This window comes from Dendrobates tinctorius, unplaced genomic scaffold (genome assembly GCF_039654945.1).
Source record: "Dendrobates tinctorius isolate UK_male_01 unplaced genomic scaffold, ASM3965494v1 ptg000069l, whole genome shotgun sequence".
Classification (NCBI taxonomy): Eukaryota; Metazoa; Chordata; class Amphibia; order Anura; family Dendrobatidae; genus Dendrobates; species Dendrobates tinctorius.
Genome location: NW_027361737.1, coordinates 31885188 through 31905137, shown reverse-complemented (window position 1 = coordinate 31905137; position 19950 = coordinate 31885188). Strand labels below are relative to the sequence as shown.

Below are 19950 nucleotides of genomic sequence, written 5' to 3'. Positions count from 1 at the left end.
ATAAAATGTGGAAAAATTGCGCAAAACTCACAGTGTTTTAACAGCAATGAAAAAAATCTGTGCAAAAGAGACAACATCATTTATTTTACATCTCAATATACAAATCCGGAGCTGCCCCGTCCTGTCACACGTCCCCTCCGCTCAGAGCACGCAGCAAAAGCCGTGCGGGCGGCGATACCAAACCGAATATTGCCGCTCCGTCTCCACGACATTCTCCTTGCGCTACACAGCAGCTGCCGCTTGGGACAATAGCGAGGCCGGTGATTGGGCCGTGTACCACGTGACGTCAGCGGCGGCCTCTCATTCACATGCAAATAAGGCAGGGTATATGGCGAGTGCGAGCGGCCGCATTGTGACGTCACAAAGAGAAGCGAGAACGGTGTCTGTAGTCACATGGATCCGGGGGAGAGGCGGCAGGTGTGAGCGCGCGGCCTCATAGCTGGACACCACGGCAGGATGGACCGGGGGGACAGGCAGGTGAGCGGCCGGAGCTGAGGGGGCAGAGCTGGTAGGCCGCGGGGTGGGCAGGCTCCTGCGGGGGTGGAGGGGAGGCTGAGGCACACGCCCTGGGCTCCTAGCATGGAGTGCACTGAGTCATGGGCAATATATATAATATAGAGAGTATGTGTGTATATATGTGTATATATATATATATATATATATATATATATATATATATATATATATATATTAGTATTATATGTGTGTGTGTGTGTGTATATAGATGAGGATATGTGTAACACTGTATATATCTCACTTGTATGTGCATATATCTGCATTGTGTGTGTGTGTATATATGTGTATATATATATATATTAGTATTATATGTGTGTGTGTATATAGATGAGGATATGTGTAACACTGTATATATCTCACTTGTATGTGCATATATCTGCATTGTGTGTGTGTATATATGTGTATATATATATATATATATATTAGTATTATATGTGTGTATATAGATGAGGATATGTGTAACACTGTATATATCTCACTTGTATGTGCATATATCTGCATTGTGTGTGTGTGTGTATGTGTGTGTGTATATATATATATGTGTGTATATATATGTGTGTATATATATTAGTATTATATGTGTGTGTGTGTGTATATATATATATATATTAGTATTATATGTGTGTGTGTATATAGATGAGGATACGTGTAACACTGTATATATCTCACTTGTATGTGCATATATCTGCATTGTGTGTGTATATTTTAATATACATTTGTGTATGTATTTATATAATTTTTATTTTTTGTGCTTTCTTAGGCTGTGTGCCCACGTAGCATTTTTTTAAGCGTTTCTGTGGTGATTTTAAACGTGCAATTCTGCCGCGGAAACGCGTTAAGCCTTCCTAATAGAAACCGCACGTGTTGTGCCAATGGTGCGGTTTTTTTTTTACTGCTGTGGAATCGCTTAGCGGTAAAATACGCAGCATGTTCATTAATTTTGCGGCATTGCCTGCGATTCCGCATACCATCAATTATACTGGCAAAACCGCTTGACAGATGCTTAAAGCGTGTGAAGCACCGCATGCGTTTTCCCGGGAGCAGGGTGTGCGATTCTGCTTGAGAAACGCGATGTGGGCACACAGCCTAATAAACATTAACGTGTATATTTTCTAGTCTTATTTCTCGCCTTGCTCCTGTGGTTGTGATCTGACGTATTAGTCCGTGGCTGACGTCTCCCCTCCCCCGGCGTGCAGCCGTGTTCTGTGCTCGCGTGTACATCATGGCTCGTACACTGTATGGAGCGTGGTCTCGGTGTTTGGCGTACAGGACTGGTGACGGGGCCCATTGGCGTTGCGTTTTTTCTGTGTACGTTGGAGCGGTCGTGTCCTTCTCTACATGATTGTGCAGGATGCAGGCAGCGCTCTGATCCATTCATATCTAGAGATGGAGGGATCCGAGTCCTGTGGATCAATTCTCCCCATCAGCCAGGTCAGCGACCACTATGATTCTCCTAACCTCCAGCTCCTCCATCAGCCAGGCTGGAGCGATGTCCTGTGTGTCATCCCGCAATGATGTCACACCAGCTAATGAGACTAGTCGGCCTCCCCTCCCGTCTGTCACTTACCGGTACTGACCTGTCTGATGGGTCGGAGTCCTGTGAATCAATTCTCCCCATCTCTGTTCACATGCAGTAGGTTATTTTTCTAACTCTGTCCCATTCATCCAAAATGGAGACTCCAATGCACATTTTGCAGGCTGTGTGTTTTCTGCAGGTGCATTACAATTCTCTCTGTTGCCTTTTTTGCTGTGTGTTCCCCTTTATCGGATGCGTATTTGGTGTAGCTTTCAAGCAGTGCCTTTTTTTCTTTTTTTTTTTTTTTTTTTTTTTTCTTTTATCATTGTTTGGTCAGTATGTCAGTTTTTACTACATCATTATTTGTATACAGGAATACTAATTTGCAAAGCTCCCTATTGCGATATTAAAAACAGCTCACGGATGACAGTCACGGACCCATCGACTTGTATGGGTGACTTTTCATCTGTCTTGGATAAAAACAGGAAATGTCTTTGATTTCTTTAACTACAGTTTAAAAAAATAAATAAAACAGATATAAACAGCAACATAGACTATAATGGCTACGTGCTCTGTTCATGCAAATCACAGAAAATGTAAGTGAAGAACGGGTGTCTGAATGACGCCTTAGGTTTTTGCAGCAAAAACTGATATCTGCGTTTTTGCATTTATCTGTTTTCTTTGGGTGAAAAAAAAAAAAACCTGCTGCAAATACGCTGAAAGAATTGACATGCTGCAGTTTTGCAAATCGGTCAGGATAAAAAAACTTATTAATGTGTGTGAGATTTCTGAAAGCTGGCAGACTTCGCTGGTACTATAAATAAATAAAAAAAATAAAATAAAGTACTATAAGGCTCTGTGCACACAGTGCGGATTTTGCCGCTGCGGATCTGCAGCAGAACTGCAGGTGATGTATAGTACCATTAAAGCCTATGTAAAAAGAAACCCGCTGTGCACATGCTGCAGTTTTTTCCGCGCGGTTTTTGTGCAGGGAAAAAAAGCAGCATGTGACTTTTGTGCGGTTTTCCACCTGCTCCATTCTACAAATCCACAGGTGGAAAACCGCTGTAAAACCACAAAAAAAAAAAAAAAAAAAAAAAAAAAAAAAAAAAATGCAGGTCATTTGACCTGCAGATTTGGTAAAATCCGGGCGGAAAAATCCGCAGGAGGATCCGCCGCGTGTACACTAGGGTGACCGCAAAAAATCGATGTCGGAATTTTGTCCGTCTGGACCCCACAAAACGATTCCCCTTTCCAGATATTGAGAAAATTTGAGCTCGATCAAACGACGTTAACCTGTGCCGCTCGTCGCTCAAAGTTAGAAAAAATCCAAATTGAGGTATTTTAAGATTTAGGTATTTTGCATAGTCTGTTAGACTATAAAGAATGTGACAACATTGCAGAAATAGCCCTGACCAAATTTTCAAACCATTTGTGGTATTTGAATGCAGAGTTGGTGGGATTATCGTTTTTTGATCCCACCATTACAGACAATGAAAAGGTGTTAATGGCTAATTGCTCAGTAGCACAGATGAACCATCAGAGCACGCTAGGGTTGTAAATCCAAAAGTTAGGAAAGAAAAATTAAGAGGTAGGAAGTAACCGACTTTAACGACCTTCTGACAAAAGATGAAGAACAAAAGCAATATGTCCTGCAAGTTGTAAGCAAATGCCGAGCATTATATTCTGACGTTTCAAAAACTACTTTAACAAAAGCTCTAGAACAGATTAGATAACTATGTAAAATTATCAACTCATGTAGGTTAGCATGCTCTGATGGTTCATCTGTGCTACTGAGCAATTTATTAGCCATTAACAACTTTTCATTGTCTGTAATGGTGGGATCAAAAAACGATAATCCCACCAACTCTGCATTCAAATACCACAAATGGTTCGAAAATTTGGTCAGGGCTATTTCTGCAATGTTGTCACATTCTTTATAGTCTAACAGACTATGCAAAATACCTAAATCTTAAAATACCTCAATTTGGATTTTTTCAAACTTTGAGCGAGCGGCACGGGTTAACGTCGTTTGATCGAGCTCAAATTTTGGCTATCTCAATATCTGGAAAGGGGAATCGTTTTGTGGGGTCCAGACGAACAAGATTCTGACATTTTTTTTTCCCCCCCATATGAGATCCGGTCACCCTAGTGCACATAGCCTAAAACGGCAAAAAATAAAAAAAAAATCCACTGTTTTTGGTGTGTGGGTCTTTTTTTTTTTTTTTTTCCCCTGTGCATTCACTGGGTCAAAAGCTCAGTGAAAAATGCAGAAAGAATTGACATTGTGTGGATTTAAACACACAGCAAATCCTGAAAGGAAAAATACTGATCATGTGCACAGCACTACAGGATACTCATTGACTTTTCTGGCATAAGGATTCACTCCTTAGCATTTTTGGGCCAATTCCACAAGGAAAAAATGTATCAAATACGCACAGTGTGCACACAGCCTACAGCTCAAGCGAAATGGATGTGATTTTGTGAGAACTCATGCCCACTGTGTGTAAGGCTAAGTGCACACGTTGCAGAAAATTTCTGCTCAAAAACCTGAATCCCTTCCCAGAAACCGCACCGGTTTTTCCGCGTTTTTTTTTCTGCAGCGGTTTCAAACTGCATGGAAGAAGCCAAAACCGCGGAAAAATCCGCAAAATTAATTAGCATGCTGCGGTTTTTACCACAATGCGGTTTTTTCGCGGTAAAAAAACGCATCAATGTGCAAAATGCATAGAAATGACTGGGAAGCTTATTTTTAGCGGTTTTATAGTGAAAACCGTGGTAAAAACTGCTAAAAAAACGCTGTGTGAACACAGCCTAAAAGGTTCACACAAGGACCATTTACAGTTTCCTGTCACCAATTTTAAGGATACATTATAATCTTGTATTATATACTGTGGCTACATATGGCGTCAGATTTGGATTTTTTTTTTTTTTTTTTTCCCCCACACCCGTACTTGAGGTTTTTTGTCTTTTTCATGGGCAGCACTTGGACTAAAAATCGGGTCATGGGAATGCACCCTAAAGATAATGTTGACCCATGTAACGTATTTCTGCCTCATAGTGTTCTTTGGGAGCCTGAACAAAACATGAAAAGAAAAAAAAAAAAGAATGTATTAAGAAATAAAGATGCATTAATAATCAGAGCAGATTGTGTTTGTGTATTTTGGTGCAGACACTTGTAGACAAAGTGCAGCATTTCTACGTTTGGGAACATGGCTAAAGTTCACACAATGCGTATGTGCAATTCTTTCTGCTTTTTTTTTTTTTTTTTTTTTTTTTTTTTTTTTTTTTTTTTTTTTTTTTTTTTTTTTCCCAGCTGCTGATTTTTGTCTCCTTTATGGCATGCCATGTTTTGCCTAAAACTTTTTTTTTTTTTTTTTTTTGTTTTGGGAACTTCCTATTATTTGGCTTTGATAAAACATCATCGATTGAGTCCTGTGTGGATTACATGTACCGTATTTTAAGTGCGGTTCTGCTGTGAAAAAAAAATAAAGCATGTGTGGTTTTTTTTTTTTCATTTTGCTGCAGGTTTTTCCTCATCTCATTAAAGTCTGTGGGGGAAAATCCACAAATCAAACGATATTGACATGATTTCAAAATCACTTCACAGGTCAGTTTCTGAAACCTAAATATATGACATGGCAGAAAATATGCACCAAACACTCATTGTGGGAATTTAGCCCGAAGGAGTAAAAAAAAAAAAAAAAAAAAAAAAAAAAAAAATCTTTAAGCCATGTTCCCACATAGCATAAATGCTGCAGTTTTTAACAATTCATGCAAAGTAGATGGGATTTTGAAAAAAAAAAAAATAGTGCGTGTGGGAAAAAAATTCATATACTTTTTTTTTTTTTTTTTTTTTTTTTTTTTTTTATGGTTGGTAGCTATAACTATAAAACAAAGTAGTGTTTTTTTTTTTTTGTTTTTTTCCAAAAACTAACACTCATAATACCTCCTTCATTTACCATAGAATCTTCTGTGGAACAGTAGCGCCCTACAGAACCTTCTGTCTTCCTCCCGACTGATTAGCAGCTTTTTATTTTTCAGTGGTTTTGGATGTTGGTGTCTTGGTCGTTTTTGTATCTTTTTTTTTTTTTTTTTTTTTTCACTCTATTGAATATTACAAAACTGTTAGCGTTTTTCTTAAAGGGAATCTGTCACCCCATTTTTCGAGTATCAGCCGCCAGCATCGCCATCAGGGGCTTATCTACAGCAGAATACTGCAGTGCGCAGGCGCCGGACCTCTCCCAGCACCTGCGCACTGCATGGCTCTGCTCTGCATTACAGAATGCTGTAGATAAGCCCCTGATGGTGGGGCCGGCAGCTGATACTCGAAAAACGGGGTGACAGATTCCCTTTAAGCAAGTACCTTGCCTAAACACTCCAAAAGTTGTTTGGGCGTCTCTTGAGCTTTCCCATTGACTTGTATGGTAAAGTACGAGCATCTTCTGAAGATAATGCTCCAGAGGAATGGACAGGTCTCTTAGCTGCTTGGCAGCTTTAAGAAGGGAAAAGTGAACAGAAAGATGTTCAAAGGTCTGAACAAATGGTCAGCAAGTCGTCTCAACAAAGAAGTTTGTCTATTCTGGTTCTTGTTCATCACTGGTTTCTGATCCGCCTGAAAAAGACGTTGTGTGAACATACAATCAGAAGCGATCTAGTATATGTACACTAAATGTGGTGTGTTTTTTTTTTTTTTTGTTTTTCACGCAGTTTGCTATATATTTTACCACTTGGTTGGTTTGTAGTTCTCTTATCCATTGCATAGCCTATGGTGGGCTTTTGGTTCATACATGTATTGCATTACGTTGGTACTAACTTTTGTAGGTAAGGCCAGGTTCATACTGTGTTAAGGCAGCCCGCGTCCAAGGCTCCGTCACTGAATGACAGCACATCGCTAGCGCATGCCGATTATGGCGTGCGCTTGGTAATGGGGGTTAATGGCAGTGTTAACGGACTGTGTTACACCGCGCGCAGTCCGTCTAACAGGCTGGGGTCACACTGCGTTATGGCAGTCCAACACTGTAGGTCAGCTAACTACTGTGTTTTTATTTCTCTTCAATTTTTCGTAGTATTTTTGTTCTCCACTGTCTGCTGCCTTGGTGTCCTTACCCATATATACAAGTTTTTCCTTTATGTGGCAAATGCTGTATATATCCATCTTGCGCAGTGTCAGATATATTTTATATTGTTTTGGTTTTTACCTGTCTACACCACGGGTTTTTTTTTTTTGTTTTTTTATGTCAAATTCTTCAAAATGGCACCGTGGCTCATGAGTTTTGCACAATAATAATAAAAAAGTTCTTTATTTTTTTTTTTTTTATTTTTTTTTTTTTTTACTGCATTTCCGCTCAAATGCTGCTACATTTGCTCCACAAATTTCAGACCTACATAAAATCACTCAGTGTGGGGGCTTGGGTGCATTTACGCAAAAACTTTGCCTCTTCAGAAAGTTGTAATTGTTGAATAACCAAAACATCTGGAAACTCCAAATCCCGCCCACAATGATGACTATTTAAAAAAAAAACAAAAAAAAAAACTGTCTAACGCATATAGAATGGTCTTTGAAAAGACCAAATTGAAAAAATAGGAAAAACGCCAAAAACTAGACCTTAAAAGACGTGCAAATGCAACAATTTTTTTTTTTTATTTTTTTTTTTTTTGTAGGCATGAATTTAATTGATAAACTTGAGAGTTCCTCTTTTATATCAATATTGCACAAGTGCCACCCATGATTTTCAAACCATAGGTTTGTATGGTAATTTCCATTCATGACTCAGATGAAAATCAGCCGTGTCTCCCGTGATTTTCTTGCTGACAAATGGTTCATTAAAAAAAAACAGACGTGAAAAGCTCCATAATTATGATGAGTACATTCATTAAAACCACAGACAGAATATGTACATTGGGGGAAATAAGTAATTGATACATTGCCGATTTTTGCAAGTTTTACCACCCACAAATAATGGAGAGGTCTGTAATTTTTATTGTAGGTACACTACATCTGTGAGAATATAAATATATATACATACCATATATACGTGAGTATAAGTAGAGTTTTTTTCAGCACATTTTTTGTGCTGAAAAAGCCCTCCTCGGCTTATACTCGAGTGAGGGTCCCAGAAGACTGAGGGCGGAGCAGCATCATCGGGGTCACAGGAGGCAGGAGCCGATCTCTGCGGCTAAAGCCTGTGCCAGCTGCTAAAGAGAAATGAATATTTGCTGGCAGTGAATATTCATTTCTCTTTAATAGTGGGCACAGTAGTCGCATGTGTTTTGGGTCATCGTCATACTGGAAGACCCATTTTCAGTGCTCTTACCAAGGGAAGGAGGTTGTTGGCCAAATATCTTGCAATGCATAACCCATCCTCCCTTCAATACAGTGCAGTCGTCCTGTCCTCTTTGCAGAAAAGCAACTCAAAGAATGATGTTTTCCCCCACCATGTTTCACGGTTGGGACATTGTTCTTGGGGTTGTAGTCATCTCTCTTCTTCCTCCAAACACAGTGAGTGTAGTTGATACCAAAAAGTTCTATTTTGGTCTCATCTGTCCACATGTCCTTCTCCCATGCCACCTCTGGATCATCTAGACCAGTGTTTCTCAACTCCAGTCCTCAAGACCCATTAACAGGTCAAGTTTTCAGGATATCCTTAGTATTGCACAGGGGATAATTTCAACACCTGCTCAAGCATTAATTCCATCACCTGGGCAATACTAAGGAAGTCCTGAAAACATGACATTTTGGTGGGTCTTGATGACTGGAGCTGAGAAGCACTGATCTAGACAGTCACTGGTGAATTTCAAACAGTCATGGAGTGAGCAATGGGATCTTGTGTGCCCTGCAAGATTTTAATCAATGATGGTGTAGTGTGTTGCGGTAATGTTTGAGGCTGTGGTCCCAGCTTTCTTCAGGTCATTGCTCTGGTCTTGCTGTGTAGTTCTGAGCCGATTCCTTACCTTTCTCACAATCGTCCTTGCTCCTTGAGGCGAGAGCTTGCATGGAGCCCCAGACTGACAGTCATTTCGTATTTCTTCCATTTTCTAATAACTGTGTTAACAGTTGTTGCCTTCTCACCAAGCTGCTTGCCTGTTGTCCTGTAGCCCATCCCAGCCTTGGGCAGGTCTACAATTTTGTCCCTGGTATCCTTAGACAGCTCTTTGGTCTTGACCATGGTGGATAGGTCGGAGTGTGATTGTGTGGAAAGGTGTCTTTTATACTGGAAACAAGTGCAAACGGGTGCAGTTAACATAGGTGATGGGTACAGAGTAGGAGGGCTTCTTAAAGAATATCTAACAGGTCTGTGAGAGCCAGAATTCTTGTTGGTTGGTAGGTGATCAAATACTTATCTCATGCAATAAAATGCAATTTAATTATGTAAAAATCATACAATGTGAGTTTTCTGGTCTTTATTTTTAGATTCTGTCTCTCACAGTTGAAGTGCACCTACGATAAAAACTACAGACATCTCCATTCTTTGTAGGTGGGAAAACTTGAAAAATCGCCAGTGTATCAAATACTCCTTTTCCCCACTGTATGTGAAGCATGGCCGTCTGAATGAGGTTTAAGTCATTGATATTTTTCTATCATGAGATTACACTTCTGGTTATTGCTGTATGGCTCGTGTCTCAGTGAGTGACTTTCATGACTGCACCATATTTATTATGCGTTTTAGGCAATTTTTACATCTTCTGTGACAAAGGGGTTTAACCTTGCTAAAAAGATGTGTGGCTTGTCTGAGGAAAGGGAAGTGATCTAATGTATAATACCATGCACCAAGATTTTGGTGCACACTTCTGGCATAAAAGCTAACTAATAGGTGGCGTAAACTTATAGTAGACAGCCTTTAAATTAGACAAATTTATCAAACATAAACCACTTGGTTGAATTTGGCTCATTTTATGACTGTATAGTCCTAAGTTTGCAATTTCTAAAAAAGACCGTTTTGAATATACCCCACAAATGTAAGAGGAACCCAAAATGTTCTTACATGTGGCGTTGTAGAGAAGACTTATTACGCATTGACTCTATGATTATTTAGGACAATTGTACTGGATTGCTAAAAGTTATTACATACCTGATTTATTAGATATTCGAGGTCAACTAACGATTGTAGTTTCTTGACATCACGATCCTGGCTTTGTTTTGACCACTATTTCTATTTTCCTTGCAGACACGGAAGCCTCTTGTGGAGAAAAGGAGGAGAGCCAGGATTAATGAGAGTCTGCAGGAGCTTCGCGGCATCCTCGCCGACAATGAGGTGAAATGTTAATGACCGAGCAGATGTCGCGTTAAAATCAGAAAAGTAGAATTACACAAAGTGTAAGAGTCAACAAAAAACCTCCCGGCTAAGATATTGCTGTCTACAGTCCTTGTGGTTTTAGAGTTGGAAGGGATCTCCTGAGGGTTTTACTGATGCCTTAATTTTGTCTTATTTAGTTTCAATCTAAGATGGAGAATGCAGAAGTTCTTGAGCTCACAGTGAAGCGCGTTCAGCGAATTCTTCAGTCGAGATCAGCTGGTGGGTAAATTATACAGCCAGACCTTCAGTTCACAGCTAACAGTGTTTTTTCCTGTATTAAGTGTTGAGGTTCCTTTGCCCAATGTATTTGCATCATCCCAGTGTCAATTTTGTTTTCCAGAATCGGACCGGTTACAGCGTGAGGCTAGTGAACGATTCGCCGCAGGTTACATCCAGTGCATGCATGAAGTGCACACCTTTGTGTCCAGCTGTCCAGGCATTGATTCTGGCTTGGCTGCTGACTTGCTCAACCATTTACTGGAGTCTATGCCGCTGAATGAAGGAAGCCTTCAGGATCTTGTTCTGGATGTTCTCCTGGATTCCCCAGCTTCTGATCCTTCATGTGCTCTTAGCTTGTTAGGATCATCCTCTGATGACAGCTGCTCTGACTTGGATGAAGCCGAGACTGGGAAAAGTGGAATGGAAACTGTGCAGGACAATGATCAGACCCCAGAGATTCCACCTCCAACCCCTTCCATGTGGAGACCATGGTGATGCAATCCACAATATTGAGACTTGTTCTGACCAGAACACCCTGGGCATTGATACCAGTCCCATAAGACAGCATACTGCATCTATATATTTGGATGTTTCGCTCTCTATCTGTTGCAATACGAATGGACACCTGGTGTAGCTGCATTGGTCCAGTGACATGAGTGACTGTGATTTCCCTAAACAATTCCTCATGGGCAGAGCTCCTTCTCATTTGAGGGGGCTGGTAAGATCACAGCACAGGATTAATAAGGCAGCATATGCCTTTATAAAGACTTTCTGTAAAAGAACTTGATGTATGTCATGCAACTGTTATATCGTGCAGCACATTCATTGTCCTTGTACAGATACTATTCATTATACTGCGCAGCATTGTTTTGTGAAATTCCGATCCCTGGTCTGTCTCCGAGTGCAGGAGAGACCATCCATCCTCTGAATGTTTAGGTCAGACATCGTTAGAGGACCTACCACTTGCCATAAATATGTAATTGGTGTAAATGCTGCTGTACTCCTGAACTTGTCGTTTTGTTTCTGTGCCTCTGCGGCGTTCCTGAGATATGGCCTTCTCTATATAGTCTTGTTGACAAGTGAGTGTGTACTAAATCTTCTCCATGGGGGTCTTTTTGAGGACCATGTCTGCTTAGTTTAACAAGGATAGATTTCTATACAGGAGGGCCAAACAGAGGTGCTAGAAAAACATCATCAATTTCAGGAGAACGTTGGCATTTACACCAGGTAAGAAAATTACACATTTATAGCAAACTACCGGACCTCTTTAAATAATTCCAAGGCCCCAACCAGTTTTTGGGTGCGAGACTCTCGAGGTATGAGGATGTATGTTCTGGAGAAGCTACATAGGTCTGATTTAGGAAGTGTTCCCTCTGCTGCGTAGGCATGGTGGTAGTGCATTTAACTCTAATCCCTAGGAGGGATGTCTAGTGTATAGGTAACTTGAGGTTCTACCTTCAGTGAAGGAGACTAGAGGAATATTCGGATACCGATTTGAAGGGTGCTATAGGAAACTTTTTTTTTTTTCAGGAGTAATGTGTATATTAGGATGTTCTTGTTTAATCTTTGCCTATAGATGCCTTTCTAATGCTTTAGGGAAGCGGGTGCCTGAATCTGTGCGATGCACTTGAACCAAATCGCAAATCCATGGTCTCCATTGTGTGCATCCACCTGGCAAGCACTTATTGTGGTTTTCCTTAAAAATGTCTCATCCCACAACTTTTATTTTATTTTTTTTTTATACTAAAAGTACTAGTGTTGTGTGAGTAGTGATACCGTGCATTAATTATTCATGAATAAATTTATGAGCTTTTGATGGAAAAACTCTTGATTTTATTTTTCGATGCCCTGTATCACATATGTCACTAATTTGGAGCTTCTCAATGACTTATAGCATCGTTCAATTTAATATTGGTATAGGTCAAAATATGATTCTAGATTTATGCATAAATATGCAACTGGCGCTATTAATCCATTCAGCTTGCTCCATAAGTAATGTCATATAATAAGATCTATTCTGTGCTGGATACTGGCAGAGGCCGTACAGCATTGTGGAAGGAAATGGTTGGCCACGTAGTAGTAGTAGACTATGATTAAAGGGGTTATCCAACCATAATTAATCCATGTCTTCATATAAAAAATAACCCGATGTATACTAGCCTTGGAGTGCCCATTCAGGTCTAGCACGTGCCGCTACAAAGGTCTATACCTGCTCTGTAAGCAGTGTCTGCCCAATTCGGAGGACTGCAGCCTGTAATTGGCACTCGTCTAGACATCTGACTGCTACAATGTCCGAACAGACAGACGCTGCTTCCGGCCTGAGCTGGATGAACAGTGGTGCCTGAAAGTTATTCTTCTGTATGGTCAATTATATATAATAAGAATAATTTTATTCTACTTTTAGACATTTTTTATCTTGGTCCTCTTTAAATAGAATCTGTCACCAGTTTGAGCTGCTCCTGTGCTGCATCCCACAAATGTCTTATCAGCTCCCACCTCCCCCCATGTATAGCCCAAAAAATACCTTTTGATATGTTCCCGCGCTGTTTGTAGATGAGTGGTCCAATCAATGGGCGTCTTCACTACGGCATCTGTCACTCCTCTCTGCTCCTAATCGCATCCTCCTGCTTTGATGTGGACACTCTGATAAATAAAGCGTAAAACAGCACTGCGCCAACGCCTGGTTTTCATTCATGTGAATGACGTCGCTATGCGACAATTTTATGCTGCAGGTCGTTCTGGACACGGCGGTTTAAAGTCTGGTATGGGCCTTTCACTTTCATGTGCCAGATCGCTGTTATAAACCATTGCAATGTACCAGCATTTCATTGGTTTATAACTGTCAGTTTTGCACTGATACAAGTTCCTTAGACCACACTTTGAGCATGGTCTAAGGGGCTTGCCGTAGCGTGGTGACCCGGATGTCGTCGTGACATCAGGTCATCATGGCAACGATCGGGCCCCTGTGATTGTGGGGGTGCCAACCTGAGGGCGGAGGGAACCTCCTCCCTCTGCCTGTCTTCAAAATGCTGATATCAATATTGATTGCAGCACTTAGGGGCTTAAACTGCCGAGAGCGGAGTGAGCACTGCCCTTTTAGTGAGTGCCGGTTGTCAGCTATAATGGCTGAACATGCGGTGATAGTGCGCAGACCGGAGCTTTGTGCGCGATCACCAGGATTTACCCAATACGGGAAGTCATTCCCAACCAGGCTGTATTGGGTACTTCCAAGGTCGAGACTGGGCTAAATACATTCAGCACATGTGTGCCCCTAAACTGGTACGGCACATTGACACTATCCTGTATGATTGCGATATGTGTCAGTGGTACCAGCAGGCTGCTAGAGCTCCGAACACAACCTTTTGCCTTGGAAGGAGAAAGAGAAGAAATGAGCAGAGGACCTAGTCAAGGCTCTGGCATAGCAGAAAACTAACAACGTTGTTATAATACTGCAAATTGGTTGTAACTGATACTTTATACATTATCCTGATATTTTCTTGTGTAACACCATTGACTTCTACCTATTCTAATTTTCAGTTGCATTAGATTACAATGCAGGGTCGGCAGACTTAGAAGTGAAGCATTCCTTCCAATGATCCAGAATCTCATGTATAGTATTAGACCAATAACTTATGTTTGCCAGATACATTTTTGGATTAATGCAACAGATTTTTATTGGTCCAATACAAGTAGGGCAAAAAGTATAATTCCAGCAGCTAAATGGAGATTGGCTATGGCAGTGACAAGTCACTTATTTTACTCCACTTACATAGTACTATTCCACAGCGCTTTACTGACATCATTGCTGCCATCCATCTCAAGGGGTTAAATAGTTTACAACCGGGAGCGGTGCTACCGGCGCGGTTGTAAACCACTGCGGACTGAATGAAAAGCTGCCAGCGCAGCCTCTTCGCCTGACCGGACATGAACTCATTAGAGTTGGAAAGTTTCTGATCATTTTCCCACGCTGCTGACTTCACCTCAGGTCAGGCGGGACCTCTAGGCAGCCTCAGTGACGTCAGCGCTAGTATCTCACATACTAATAACATTATTAGTTAGCGACATATGTAAATCTAACTGATATGCAATGGTTTACTGTATGGAAACCATGCCTCCTATCCTGTCTTCTGCAATGATCTTGCATAAGCCAACAAATGAATTACCGGCTATTCTATGTATCTCTCCATGAACTATAAAAGTAAATAAATGTCACATATTATATGTAAAATTTTACACACACCTATGTATATACTGTACGTGTATAGTTTGTATTATAACTTGTCAATGTCATATTACTGTATAGCCGCATGGTGCGAGTGCTGTCTGATTAATTTTCTAGCACCCATTGACTTGCATTGGTGGGTCTTGTCCAAGAATCCAAAATTTTTTTTTTTTTTTTTTTAAATATTGGATTGCATTCGTCCGTATTTCTCGCAAGTGAGTATGAGTCCTAAGAAGGCTTTCCTTGGCTGTCGGTTTCTTCAGTTTGGGTTACATATGCCAATGGAAAAGGAGGCAGCACATTTCCGTTGTTCAAAAGCACCGCAATGAAACTGAGCTTTGAAGAATCTATAAACAAACGCCGTTCATTGTGATGGTATGCGATGCCTAAAACTGCCATAACAACACTGACGTTGTTACAGAAGATCTTTCTTCAGAATAGAACTGCACGAAGCATTGTTGGCAGTGAAAGTAAATGACTTCCAGTTTTTTGCCAGGTGATTCAGTTGTTTCAACCTTCCAAAGTACAAACAGCCCATGCACTCAAGGGCAGAAGCTTCATTCACCCAGAGATACAGGATTAGTATAATTTAAGAAAGGAAAAAAACAAAAGTGAGTGAGGTTGTAGTTCAAGAATAAACACTTTGGGGGCGATTCATCAAAGGTTTAAAAAGTCATACTTTGGTAACTTTTGGCATTTTTTTTTTTTATGCCAGTTTGAGGCAGGGGTGGTGCAGAGTGCCGGATTGTTGTGTGTTTTTTTTTTTTTTTTTTTTTTGTTTTACACTAGAGATGGTACGAGCAGCATTTCTGGCGAGAGGCGCATGCTGTGGAGAAAATGCACCAAATTGATTAAGTTGCATGCGCCTCTTGATGAATTTGGCGCATTATACTCCAGCGAGCCCATCAATAAGGCTGGCGAGCGCAACACCAGTCTTAACGAATCCTCTCCATAATTTTCTAGCTTGCATGTCAGACAGAATATCAACATGAACAAAAAGGATCATCGTCACTCTTTGTTGGGTGGCAGCATAAAACATCAGGAAATATCTACAATTGTAGTGGCATATAGCAGGGGTGGGCAATTAATTTTTCCGAGGGGCCACATGAGACCATTACTGTTATGGTTGGCCGAACCAGTAGCTTGAAATTAATTCTACTCGATGTTAATTTATTAATATTAATTGTATCACTTAATATTGAGCAGAATTAAGTATGCTGACACCCCTATATATCTTTAAACCCAAGTACAGCCCCTTCTATACAGCATAAGGCCTCTTTCACACTTCCGTTTTTTTGTAGTCAGTTAAAATCCGCAAAAATGGCAGAAAGCGGATCCGATTGTAACTGATGCAAACGGATGGCACCGGACCATTTTTTTGACGGATCTGTTGAATGCAGAATTTTAAAGGAACCGCAGCCCGGGAAGGAGAGAATTTTTATTATCCACCGCCAGAAAGGATTTCAGGGTTAAATCCCCGGCTGACTTCTCTCCGGGCATGCGCACTGGAAAAATGCGGATCCTACAACCAAAAAAACGTTGCAGGGTCCGTCCAGGCATGCCGGCGGGCGCAAACATTTTGATGGATCCAACGGATGGCCATCCGTCAAGATCCGCCGGTAATGCAATTCAATGGGGGAAAAAACGGATCCGCCAAAAAAAATGGCGGATCCGTTTTTTTCAAAAACTGGCGGATTTTGACTGGTCAAAAACGGAAGTGTGAAAGAGGCCTAAGCCTCACACAGCCTCTCCATATATTGCATGAGTGCCACACAGCCTTCCCCTATACAGCATGAGCCCCACAGTCTCCCCACATGCTGAATGAGGCCCCACACAGCCTCCCTGTGTGCAGCATGTCGCCACCATAGCATCCCCATGTTCTGGACGACAGCCTCATAGCCTCCCAATGTGCAGCATGTCACCACCGTAGCATCCCCATGTTCTGCACAACAGCCCCATAGCTTCCCCATGCACAGCATGTCACCCCCCCATAGCCTCCACATGTACTGTCTGTCACCCCCATAGAATCCCCATGTGCTGTCTGTCATCCCCACGTTCATACACATGGAAAAAAAAAGACCACCTCATACTCGCCTCGGTCCCATTCCCTGGCGCTCTGCTCTTCTCCCTGCCTCCGGTGCGCTGACTTTCCTGTGTTACACAGCTGACACGATGAGATGGTGTAATCGCGTCAGCTGTTTCACACACTGATTGATGGAGGAAGTGGCCGCGTTTCCATCCCCAGGGCTGTCTCGGTCCGTGGGCCAGACTGAGACAGCCAGAGGGCTGGATGTTGCCTGAGAGCTGCACTTTGCCCAGGTCTGGCATATAGGGTTAGGGTTCATTCAAAAATAGAACTACTGTTAAGTTAGGTCTACCATTGTTAGATTAGTTTTACCAGCGTTAGATTAGGTTAGGTTTACTAGTGTTAGATTAGGTTAGCTTTTTTTTTTTTGTTAGGCATTTGTAAAAAAACAATGGCTCGCAGAATATTTACCACGGAGCAGGTGTTCACCCTTCTTTGATCCGGCAGTGAAACCAAATCTGCTTCTGAAACAGAACAGTTTTCAAACAGTGATGACTCCTCTTCCTCCACGAGATTCACAATGGTAGTGGAGTCAGTCATCACTGCTGAAGCATTAGAGGCAGGGCCAAGTACCACAGTTCACCCTCCATTGTGGTGTCCCGACAATGCATTTTCCTCTCAAATTCCCCCTTTTTCATCAGCCTGTGGAATAAAATTAGATGTCGCCAATTATTCCAAATTTTTAGTCCTACAATCAATTATCAACCAAACCACTTTATATGCCCGACAATATATATCCCAAAAACCCACATCCTCTCATTCCCGTTCATGAATCCCCACAAATGTCCCTGAAAAAAGTTTTGAGGCCTTACCCTCAACATTGGTTTTGTAAAATAACTTACCGTACTCTCCGTTCCTACTGAACAACAGAATCTGTCCATAATAGCCCTGCATTTGTAGCGGTCAAGTCCTGAGCCTGTTATGAAATAATGAGATTCCTTCATTTTAGTGATAATTCACAAGCCCCCCCCCCAAGAAATTATCCCAACTACGATCACCTTAACAAATTGAAACCACAAATTTCCCTCCTAAAGGATTTATTTCTAAATTCCTATTCCCCAGAGTAAAATGTTGCAGTCGACAAGTCCCTCATGAGTTTCAAGGACCGTCTGCCATTCTGCCAATTTAGTTCCTCCAAATGAATTAAATTATACAAAATGAGCACAACAGGGTGGGTCTTGTGACGCGCTTCCGGCCAGTACTTGTTAATGCCAATGGCATTGACAGCGGCATTTAACTTAACACCCACCGCTGTCAGAGGCACATGGCAGCTGATCAGATGGGAAAGATACGAGCTTAGCGCCGGAGCCCACATCAAAAGCCGGGACATGACCGATGATGTATATGAAACTGGTTGTGAAGGAATTAATGTCAATTTTTATGGTCTTTACAGGGGATTGTTGCTCACAAAAATTCTCGGGTTGTGTGTTTAGGCTATTTTGCATAGTCCCCATGCAACACCACCCTGGAATAGACCATAACTTTTCTTACCTCTGTTGCTGGTATTTACTCGGTATGTTTCAACTAATTCCTGCTTTACCCCAATGTTATTAATGAGCTTGTTTACACTGCCTTCATTATATGCATCTGGTTCATTCTTAATTATCTGACCAAGACCACATAGACCAGTCTTCTCTGCTTCACACCTGAATGCACTTTCTAGCAAATATGTTGCAAACCATACGTCTGTAAGACGTCAGTCTGCAGCAAAATATGTTGCAAACCATACGTCTGCAAGACGTCAGTCTGCAGCAAAATATGTTGCAAACCATACGTCTGCAAGACGTCAGTCTGCAGCGTGTATCATACAAGTGTAAAGCTTCAGAATAATCCAGAATTGAACCAGAAGGGATCTGAAGGTAACTGGATACAGTCACTGTAAACAATGTTTGTTAGTTTTCACTCTCACCCCTATAATCCTTCACTTTCTGCTAACCCCCCTAATCCCTATACCTAGTAAGAAACTGGTCATCTCTTCAATCCTCCCCATCTCACCTCCTCAGAACTGTTCCTCAACATACAATTCTCTGTCTCCAAACACAGACCGCTTCCTCATGCCCTCTCCTGCCCCCACCTGCTAACACTCCCTATGCTCCTCCTCACTGCCGATGATATCTCTCCAAATCCTGGTCCTCCTCACTACATCCCCACAGTCATTTCTACCTCCCATCCACGCTCTATCATAACTTTCCGTAACCTCGCTAACCTTATACCCATTCGCCCAGCCCCTGCTTCCCCAGTCCCACAAACAGGAGCTCTATGGAATGCTCGCTCTGTCTGCAACAAACTTTCCTACATCCATGATCTTTACATTACAAATTTTCCTTCCTTGCCATCACCGAAACCTGGCTCACCCCCTCTGACACAGCCTCTCCTGCTGCACTCTCGTATGGTGTATTTTACCTTTCCCACACACCCTGCCCCAGCAATAAGTATGCTGGAGGAGTTGGTTTTCTCCTGTCAGATAACTGCTCCTTCACTCCAGTCTAACTGCCACCCTCCGTTACCCTCCCTTCGTTTGAGGCGCACTCTGTGCGCATCTACTCCCCCTCCAACCTCCAACTGGCTGTCATTTACCGCCCTCCAGGACCAGCCACCACCTTGTTCGACCACTTCACCACCTAGCTACTTCATTTCCTTTCTGCTGACATCCCCACTATCATCTTGGGTGACTTCAACATCCCCATTGACACTTCCCTCTCAGCTGCCACTAAACTTCTATCTCTCACTTCCTCCTTCAGCCTCAATCAATGGTCTTCTGGAGCTACTCACAAAAATGGCCACACACTGGACCTCATCTTCATCTGCCCCTGTTCCATATCCAACCTCTCTAACTCACCTCTTCCTCTTTCTGACTACAACCTATTTACATTCTCTTCGCTCTCCTCTCCAGGTCCACAGTCCCCACCCCACAAACTTGCACACCCTCGCAGAAATCTTAATCTACACTCACTATCTGAATCCCTTCTCCCTTACAGTCATAAGTTCCCTACACAATGCGGATGCCACTGCCGCTCTATATAACACCACATAGGTGTAGCTTTGGAATCGAATGCCCTCTCACACATACCAAAGTTAGCAAAATCAACAGATA

The 19950-nt window shown here is 41.8% G+C and overlaps 1 protein-coding gene across 1 annotated transcript; it reads left to right on the top strand.

Moving 5' to 3' along the window:
- The first annotated feature begins 278 nt into the window (after window positions 1-278).
- Window positions 279-13216, top strand: LOC141095334 (transcription cofactor HES-6-like). The gene is made up of 4 exons (XM_073581306.1): window positions 279-477; window positions 10201-10287; window positions 10467-10548; window positions 10670-13216. The coding sequence occupies exons 1-4, from the start codon at window positions 457-459 to the stop codon at window positions 11041-11043; spliced, it is 564 nt and encodes a 187-aa protein (XP_073437407.1). The 5' UTR covers window positions 279-456; the 3' UTR covers window positions 11044-13216.
- Window positions 13217-19950: the final 6734 nt, after the last annotated feature.